General features: G+C 49.6%; 1 protein-coding gene across 1 annotated transcript in view; it reads left to right on the forward strand.

Moving 5' to 3' along the window:
• Positions 1–143: 143 nt before the first annotated feature.
• Positions 144–10,000, forward strand: part of LOC112266372 (fibronectin type III domain-containing protein 3B) — a gene marked incomplete at its 5' end in the record, with an annotated part of 39,440 nt that continues 29,583 nt past the window's right edge. The window contains 5 exons of the mRNA XM_042296874.1: positions 144–276; positions 5,285–5,403; positions 5,507–5,612; positions 6,958–7,136; positions 7,805–7,918. Of these exons, the coding sequence (XP_042152808.1) occupies positions 144–276; positions 5,285–5,403; positions 5,507–5,612; positions 6,958–7,136; positions 7,805–7,918 (651 nt within the window). The remainder of the gene's footprint in view (positions 277–5,284; positions 5,404–5,506; positions 5,613–6,957; positions 7,137–7,804; positions 7,919–10,000) is intronic.

Here is a 10,000-nt window from a genome sequence, read left to right on the forward strand (position 1 = left end):
TCTTTCTCTCATTCTCTTTCTCTCTCTGTTTGTCTGTCTTTCTCTCACTCTCTCTTCATCTGTCTCTCTCTTTCTTTCTCTCTTTCTCTCTGTCTCCCTTTATCTTTCTCTCTCTCTCTCTCTCTCTCTTTCTTTCTCTGTCTTTCTCTCTTTCTCTGTCTCTCTGTGTCTCTATCTCTCTCTACTCCTCTGTTCTTTCTCTAGATCCTCCCCAGGACAATGGAGGTTCAGAAGTTCTGACGTATCTGCTGGAGATCTCAGAAGGCAGCTCTGACGGTACAACACTCTGTTCTATCTCTGTTTTAGTTTTCAAGTCAACCACCATTAGGTCTACTTCTGCAGAAATACATGCAATGTACTGCTATATAAACACCATCAATGTACTGCTATATAAACACCAGTAATTTACTTCTACAGTGGGGCAAAATATTATTTAGTCAGCCACCAATTGTGCAAGTTCTCCCACTTAAAAAGATGAGAGGCCTGTAATTTTCATCATAGGTACACTTCAACTATGACAGACAAAATGAGAGAGAAAAAATCCAGAAAATCACATTGTAGGATTTTTAATGAATTTATTTGCAAATTATGGTGGAAAATAAGTATTTGGTCAATAACAAATGTTTATCTCAATACTTTCTAATATAACCTTTGTTGGCAATGACAGAGCTCAAACGTTTTCTGTAAGTCTTCACAAGGTTTTCACACACTGTTGCTGGTATTTTGGCCCATTCCTCCATGCAGATCTCCTCTAGAGCAGTGATGTTTTGGGGCTGTTGCCGGGCAACACGGACTTTTAACTCCCTCCAAAGATTTTCTATCGGGTTGAGATCTGGAGACTGGCTAGGCCACTCCAGGACCTTGAAATGCTTCTTACGAAGCCACTCCTTCGTTGCCCGGGCGGTGTGTTTGGGATCATTGTTATGCTGAAAGACCCAGCCACGTTTCATGGATGATGGAAGGAGGTTTTCACTCAAAATCTCACGATACATGGCCCCATTCATTCTTTCCTTTACACGGATCAGTTGTCCTGGTCCCTTTGCAAAAAACAGCCCCAAAGCATGATGTTTCCACCCCCATGCTTCACAGTAGGTATGGTGTTCTTTGGATGCAACTCAGCATTCTTTGTCCTCCAAACACGACGAGTTGAGTTTTTAGCAAAAAGTTCTATTTTGGTTTGATCTGACCATATGACATTCTCCCAATCTTCTTCTGGATCATCCAAATGCTCTCTAGCAAACTTCAGATGGGCCTGGACATGTACTGGCTTAAGCAGGGGGACACGTCTGGCACTGCAGGTTTTGAGTCCCTGGCGGCATAGTGTGTTACTGATGGTAGGCTTTGTTACTTTGGTCCCAGCTCTCTGCAGGTCATTCACCATGTCCCCCCGTGTGGTTCTGGGATTTTTGCTCACCGTTCTTGTGATCATTTTGACCCCACTGGGTGAGATCTTGCGTGGAGCCCCAGATCGAGGGAGATTATCAGTGGTCTTGTATGTCTTCTATTTCCTAATAATTGCTCCCACAGTTGATTTCTTTAAACCAAGCTGCTTACCTATTGCAGATTCAGTCTTCCCAGCCTGGTGCAGGTCCCAGTGCAGGTCTACAATTTTGTTTCTGGTGTCCTTTGACAGCTCTTTGGTCTTGGCCATAGTGGAGTTTGGAGTGTGACTGTTTGAGGTTGTGGACAGGTGTCTTTTATACTGATAACAAGTTCAAACAGGTGCAAGTGGAGGACAGAGGAGCCTATTAAAGAAGAAGTTACAGGTCTGTAAGAGCCAGAAATCTTGCTTGTTTGTAGGTGACCAAATACTTATTTTCCACCATATTTTGCAAATAAATTAATTAAAAATTCTACAATGTGATTTTCTAGATTTTTTTTCTCATTTTGTCTGTCATAGTTGAAGTGTACCAATGATGAAAATTACAGGCCTCTCATCTTTTTAAGTGGGAGAACTTGCACAATTGGTGGCTGACTAAATACGTTTTTGCCCCACTGTATATAAACACCAGTAATGTACTGCTATATAAACACCAGTAATGTACTGCTATATAAACACCATCAATGTGCTGCTATATAAACACCAGTAATGTACTGCTATATAAACACCAGTAATGTACTGCTATATAAACACCAACTATATAAACACCAGTAATGTACTGCTATATAAACACCAGTAATGTGCTGCTATATAAACACCAGTAATGTACTGCTATATAAACACCAACTATATAAACACCAGTAATGTGCTGCTATATAAACACCAGTAATGTACTGCTATATAAACACCAACTATATAAACACCAGTAATGTACTGCTATATAAACACCAAACACCTAGTCATTTACTAGTAATGTGTATCAGTAATGTACTGCTTAAAACACCAGTGTTTTGTAATGTAATATAAACACCAGTAATGTACCTCCTTTCTTTCCAGTCATTTACTAGGTGTATCAGTCTGTTTTCTTTGTCCTTCCCTGTCAGGTTGAGTGCTTTTTACTAAGTCCACAACTCCTGTGACCTACATAATAATGAACATCTCTTCAGAACACATTGATTAGCCTGGTCATATTCAGTTTGGTCGTAGTTTATCAACCCAACAAATTCTGAAAGCTCATACTTTCTTCCACGTTTTCTCCCCCTCTCCCTCCTTCTCTCTACTCACCCACCCACGCCTTCTCTCTACTCACCCACCCACGCCTTCTCTCTACTCACCCACCCACGCCTTCTCTCTACCCACCCACGCCTTCTCTCTACCCACCCACGCCTTCTCTCTACCCACCCACCCCTTCTCTACCCACCCACCCCTTCTCTCTACCCACCCACCCCTTCTCTCTACCCACCCACCCTTCTCTCTACCCACCCACTCCTTCTCTCTACCCACCCACTCCTTCTCTCTACCCACCCACTCCTTCTCTCTACCCACCCACCCACGCCTTCTCTACCCACCCACCCACGCCTTCTCTCTACCCACCCACCCACGCCTTCTCTCTACCCACCCACCCACCCCTTCTCTCTACCCACCCACTCCTTCTCACTACCCACCCACTCCTTCTCACTACCCACCCACTCCTTCTCTCTACCCACCCACCCACACCTTCTCTCTACCCACCCACCCACCCACCCACACCTTCTCTCTACCCACCCACACCTTCTCTCTACCCACCCACCCACGCCTTCTCTCTACCCACCCACCCACGCCTTCTCTCTACCCACCCACCCACTCCTTCTCTCTACCCACCCACCCACTCCTTCTCTCTACCCACCCACCCACTCCTTCTCTCTACCCACCCACCCACCCTTCTCTCTACCCACCCACCCACTCCTTCTCTCTACCCACCCACCCACTCCTTCTCTCTACCCACCCACCCACTCCTTCTCTCTACCCACCCACCCACGCCTTCTCTCTACCCACCCACCCACCCACCCACGCCGTCTCTCTACCCACCCACCCACGCCTTCTCTCTACCCACCCACCCACACCTTCTCTCTACCCACCCACGCCTTCTCTCTACCCACCCACCCACCCACGCCTTCTCTCTACCCACCCATCCACGCCTTCTCTCTACCCACCCATCCACTCCTTCTCTCTACCCACCCATCCACTCCTTCTCTCTACCCATCCATCCACTCCTTCTCTCTACCCATCCATCCACTCCTTCTCTCTACCCATCCACTCCTTCTCTCTACCCACCCACCCACTCCTTCGCTCTACCCACCCACCCACTCATTCTCTCTACCCACCCACCCACTCCTTCTCTCTACCCACCCACCCACTCCTTCTCTCTACCCACCCATCCATTCCTTCTCTCTACCCACCCACTCCTTCTCTCTACCCACCCATCCACTCCTTCTCTCTACCCACCCACCCACTCCTTCTCTCTACCCACCCACCCACTCCTTCTCTCTACCCACCCACCCACTCCTTCTCTCTACCCACCCACCCACTCCTTCTCTCTACCCACCCACCCACTCCTTCTCTCTACCCACCCACCCACTCCTTCTCTCTACCCACCCTCCCACTCCTTCTCTCCACCCACCCACCCACGCCTTCTCTCTACCCACCCACCCACGCCTTCTCTCTACCCACCCACCCACGCCTTCTCTCTACCCACCCACCCACTCCTTCTCTCTACCCACCCACCCACTCCTTCTCTCTACCCACCCACCCACTCCTTCTCTCTACCCACCCACCCACTCCTTCTCTCTACCCACCCATCCACGCCTTCTCTCTACCCTCCCATGCCTTCTCTCTACCCACCCACCCACGCCATCTCTCTACCCACCCACCCACTCCTTCTCTCTACCCACCCACTCCTCTCTTCCCACCCACCCACTCCTTCTCTCTACCCACCCACCCACTCCTTCTCTCTACCCACCCACCCACTCCTTCTCTCTACCCACCAACCCACTCCTTCTCTCTACCCACCCACCCACTCCTTCTCTCTACCCACCCACCCACTCCTTCTCTCTACCCACCCATCCATTCCTTCTCTCTACCCACCCACTCCTTCTCTCTACCTACCCACCCACTCCTTCTCTCTACCCACCCATCCACTCCTTCTCTCTACCCACCCACCCACTCCTTCTCTCTACCCACCCACCCACTCCTTCTCTCTACCCACCCACCCACTCCTTCTCTCTACCCACCCACCCACTCCTTCTCTCTACCCACCCACCCACCCTTCTCTCTACCCACCCACCCACTCCTTCTCTCTACCCACCCTCCCACTCCTTCTCTCCACCCACCCACCCACGCCTTCTCTCTACCCACCCACCCACGCCTTCTCTCTACCCACCCACCCACGCCTTCTCTCTACCCACCCACCCACTCCTTCTCTCTACCCACCAACCCACCCTTCTCTCTACCCACCCACCTACACCTTCTCTCTACCCACCCACCCACGCCTTCTCTCTACCCACCCACCCACCCTTCTCTCTACCCACCCACCCACCTTCTCTCTACCCACCCACCCACTCCTTCTCTCTACCCACCCACCCACCCTTCTCTCTACCCACCCACCCACCCTCCTTCTCTTTCTCTTCCCCTCTATCCATCTCTATGCCCTTCCCCTTCCTCACCCCACTTCACCCCTCTCCCACTCTTCTAGTTTAAAGTGCCATTGAAACAGTGAATGGACTGAACTGATATAGGTTGAGAGAGTGTGTTGTCTGATTAATGCCAGATATGAATAGATGTGGTGTCTTGTTGAACTGCATATATACCTCTACACACACATATTCACATACACACAAACCCTGATCTGCTGTTTGTCTTGTGCAGCGGGCCAGTGGGAGGTGGCGTACAGCGGCCCCGCTACAGAGTGTGTGTGTGAAGAACTGACGCCTGGCACAGTTTACCGCCTGCGAGTGTGTAGCATCAGCACCGGTGGACACAGCCAGGTGAAACACACACACACACTCGCGTACACACCCCGTGGTCAGTAATCCATTTAATCACACAATTAATCAATTGACCTTCCCATGATCCTCTGTGTTCTGCCAGTGTTCCTTCAGCATTCCGGTTCGGACTTTGAGCGTCGTCCCCGAACCCTGCCAACCGCCCAGGATCGTGGGTAAAGCCAAACACAAGGAAGTACAGTTAGAATGGGGTAAACACACATACACACACATATACACACACACACACACGCACACACACACACAGTGTCTTTTACTGTCTGGAAGGTCAAATCAACCTTTGGTTGTTCTCTGCTCTTCATTGCGCCCAACCTAATACACCCTGATTACGACCTTGTTACAACACACACAGACACACACACATACACACACAGACACACACACACACACACACACACACACACACACACACACACACACACACACACACACACACACACACACTGTGTGCACCAGCTCTAAGAAACGTAATTCACTTTAATTCAGCTTTATTGCGACTCTAATGCAGCCTATCTAAACCTTAATGTAGCCTAATGTGGTCTAATTCAGCTGCATTCTATGTGATTAAAGTAGTTAGAATTGGGCAGGCCTCAATATAATGTGGCAAATGTTCCTCATTAAGATGTGTGTGTGTTTATGCCCGTGCGCGTGTGCGTGCTGGAGCCTAACACTCCCCATTAAAAAACAGACGGAAGGACAATTGAGTAGACTGTGTTCTCTCTCTCTTTTTCAATCTCACTCCCTCTTTCCCCCCTTTATTCGCTTTCTCTGCGTCACACCATAAAGCTGTCTGAAACACATAGAGAACACTAATGAGTGGATGAAAAGACAGTTAATTCAAACCCTCCCTCTGTTCTGCTGTGTTTGACTAGGTGCTGCAGCTTGTTATACTAGATTCAAATGTTTGTCTTCTCTCTCTCTCTCTCTCTCTCTCTCTCTCACTACCCCTCTTTTTCTCTCTCTCTCACTACCCCTCTCTTTTTCTCTCTCTCTCTCTCTCTCTCTCTCTCTCTCTCTCTCCCTCTCTTTTCACTACCTCTCTCTTTTCACTCTCTCTCCCTACCCCTCTCTTTTCTCTCCCTCTCCCTACCCCTCTCTTTTTCTTTCTCTCTCCCTACCCCTCTCACTACCCTCTCTTTTTCTCTCTCTCTCTATACGTCTTTCTCTACCTCTCTCTAAAAACCTCTCTCTCTCTCTCTCTCTCTACCTCTCTCTCTAACTACCTCTCTCTCTCTGTCTCTAACTACCTCTCTCTCTACTCTCTCTTCTCTCTCTTTCTCTCTACCTCTCTCTCTCTCTCTCTTTCTCTCTACCTCTACCTCTCTCTCTAACTACCTCTCTCTCTCTTTCTCTCTACCTTTCTCTCTCTCTCTCTCTCTCTCTCTCTTTCTCTCTCCTCTCTCTCTCTCTCTCTCACTACCCCTCTCTATTTCTCTCTATACCTCTTTTTCTTTCTCTAACTCTCTCTCTCCCCTTCTCTTTCCCTTTTTTTTCCCTCCCACTATTTCCCCGCTGACCCTCCCCCTCCTCTTCCAGACGCACTGACATCAGAAGGTGTGTGTGAGGAGTGTGTGTTCAGTCTGGAGATGACATCATCAGAGGACGACGCTGAGTCCAGTGAGATATACAATGGGACAGAGCTGCAGTGCAGTGTGGGTAGCCTGCTGCCGGGGGCAACCTACAACTTCAGACTGAGGGCTGCCAACGAGGCTGGGGTGAGGCACACACACACACACACCCTAATGAACGATGACCAGAAGCAGGCAGACAAACACTCTCTAGTCTAATTGATGTGATCAGTCCATCTCTGAGTGCTATTCAGACTTAGTTCAAGAGGTACTCAAACACACATACACACACACACACACACACACACACGGTCTGATCAAAGTAGCAAACTGATAAGTGCTCATCAAAAACGAGGACATACAGAGGAACAAACAGAAAGTCGACTGGAGACCAATTCTCCCAGCAGCTGGTATTTAGTCCAATCAGACAGTCTTCAGTTCACTGCTCTGATCAACCATCTGCTGCAGCCTCTATCTATTCTACAGCCATGTCAAGGCACTCTGCCCCATTTAGCAATCATAGAAATGATTTGAATGCAGGAATAGTCATGCTCGAAAAGTCATGTTTGATTGATTAAAGTTTCATATCCGCCCGATCTGAGCTGAGCCTAAATCTAATTCAACGGTTGATCAAACAGACTTTATCATTTGTGAGCCAGCTACTAGAAAAATTGTTATTTTTCCTATAATGTTGCTTGTGTGTTTCCTGCCATGTGACCTGTATGCTTCCTGTCATGTGACCGGTGTGTTTCCTGTCATGTGACAGGTATGTTTCCTGTCACATGACCAGTGTGTTTCCTGTTTACTTCCTGCAGTTCGGAGAGTACTCTGAGGCAGTGGAGGTGACGACAGCAGCGGGTCCTCCAGGCCAGTGTGTGGCGCCACTCATCACTCTGAACAACACCACCTGTCTAACAGTCAGCTGGGAGGTACTGTCTATCTATCTATCTTCTTTACACTCTGTCTACACTTCCATCTAGAACAGAGACAATATGAACTTCAGTCTGCCTCCAAATAACAAGAGAGAGAGAGGGGTAGAGAGAGGGGTAGAGAGAGAGAAGAGAGAGGGGTAGAGAGAGAGTAGAGAGAGGGGTAGAGAGAGAGTAGAGAGAGAGTAGAGAGAGGGGTAGAGAGAGGGGTAGAGAGAGGGTAGAGAGAGGGGTAGAGAGAGGGGTAGAGAGAGGGTAGAGAGAGGGTAGAGAGAGGGGTAGAGAGAGGGGTAGAGAGAGAGTAGAGAGAGGGGTAGAGAGAGAGTAGAGAGAGGGGGTAGAGAGAGGGTAGAGAGAGGGGTAGAGAGAGGGGTAGAGAGAGGGGTAGAGAGAGGGGGTAGAGAGAGGGTAGAGAGAGAGAAGAGAGAGGGGTAGAGAGAGAGTAGAGAGAGGGGTAGAGAGAGAGAGAGAGAGAGGGGAGAGAGAGAGAGAGAGAGAGAGGGGTAGAGAGAGGGGTAGAGAGAGAGTAGAGAGAGGGGTAGAGAGAGAGTAGAGAGAGGGGTAGAGAGAGAGTAGAGAGAGTGTAGAGAGAGGGGTAGAGAGAGAGAAAGTAGTAGTAGAGAGAGGGGTAGAGAGAGGGGTAGAGAGAGGGGTAGAGAGAGAGTAGAGAGAGGGGTAGAGAGAGAGTAGAGAGAGGGGTAGAGAGAGAGTAGAGAGAGGGGTAGAGAGAGAGTAGAGAGAGGGGTAGAGAGAGGGGTAGAGAGAGGGGTAGAGAGAGAGAGAGAGAGGGGTAGAGAGAGAGTAGAGAGAGGGGTAGAGAGAGAGTAGAGAGAGAGTAGAGAGAGGGGTAGAGAGAGAGAAAGTAGTAGAGAGAGAGAGAGTAGAGAGAGGGGTAGAGAGAGAGTAGAGAGAGGGGTAGAGAGAGAGAAAGTAGTAGTAGAGAGAGAGAGTAGAGAGAGGGGTAGAGAGAGAGTAGAGAGAGGGGTAGAGAGAGAGAAAGTAGTAGTAGAGAGAGAGAGTAGAGAGAGAGAGTGGAGAGGGGTAGAGAGAGGACAAGAGGTAGAGAGAGAGAGTAGAGAGGGGGTAGAGAGAGTAGAGAGTAGAGAGTAGAGAGGGGTAGAGTAGAGAAAGAGAGAGAGTAGAGAGGGGTAGAGAGTAGAGAAAGAGAGAGAGTAGAGAGGGGTAGAGAGAGAGAGAGTAGAGAGGGGTAGAGAGTAGAGAGGGGTAGAGAGAGAGAGAGGGGTAGAGAGAGAGAGAGTAGAGAGAGGGGGTAGAGAGAGAGAGAGGGGTAGAGAGAGAGAGAGTAGAGAGGGGTAGAGAGAGAGAGGGGTAGAGAGAGAGAGGGGGAGAGAGTAGAGAGGGGTAGAGAGAGAGAGAGTAGAGAGGGGTAGAGTAGAGAAAGAGAGAGAGGAGAGAGAGAGAGAGAGAGAGGGGGTAGAGAGTAGAGAGGGGTAGAGAGTAGAGAAAGAGAGAGAGAGTAGATAGAGGGATAGATAGAGGGTAGAGAGAGAGTAGAGAGGGGTAGACAGAGGACAAACATTACCTCCAAATAACAAGAGAGAGTAGAGAGAGAGAGAAAGAGAGAGAGAGGGAGGAGAGGGGTAGAGAGAGGGAGGAGAGGGGTAGAGAGAGGGAGAGAGGGGGTAGAGAGAGAGGGTAGAGAGAGGGGTAGAGAGAGGGAGAGAGAGGTAGAGAGAGGGAGAGAGGGGAGAGAGAGGGAGAGAGGGGTAGAGAGAGGGAGAGAGGGGTAGAGAGAGGGAGAGAGGGGTAGAGAGAGGGAGAGAGGGGGTAGAGAGAGGGAGAGAGAGAGGGGGAGAGAGAGAGAGAGGGGGGTAGAGAGAGGGAGAGAGGGGTAGAGAGAGGGAGAGAGGGGTAGAGAGAGGGAGAGAGGGGTAGAGAGAGGGAGAGAGAGAGGGAGAGGAGAGGGGGTAGAGAGAGAGGGAGAGAGAGAGAGGAGGAGAGGGGTAGAGAGAGAGAGAGGGAGAGGGGGGTAGAGAGAGAGAGAGAGAGGGGTAGAGAGAGAGAGAGAGGGGTAGAGAGAGAGAGAGGGGGTAGAGAGAGGGAGAGAGGGGTAGAGAGAGA

This window comes from Oncorhynchus tshawytscha, linkage group LG14, assembly GCF_018296145.1.
Source record: "Oncorhynchus tshawytscha isolate Ot180627B linkage group LG14, Otsh_v2.0, whole genome shotgun sequence".
Classification (NCBI taxonomy): Eukaryota; Metazoa; Chordata; class Actinopteri; order Salmoniformes; family Salmonidae; genus Oncorhynchus; species Oncorhynchus tshawytscha.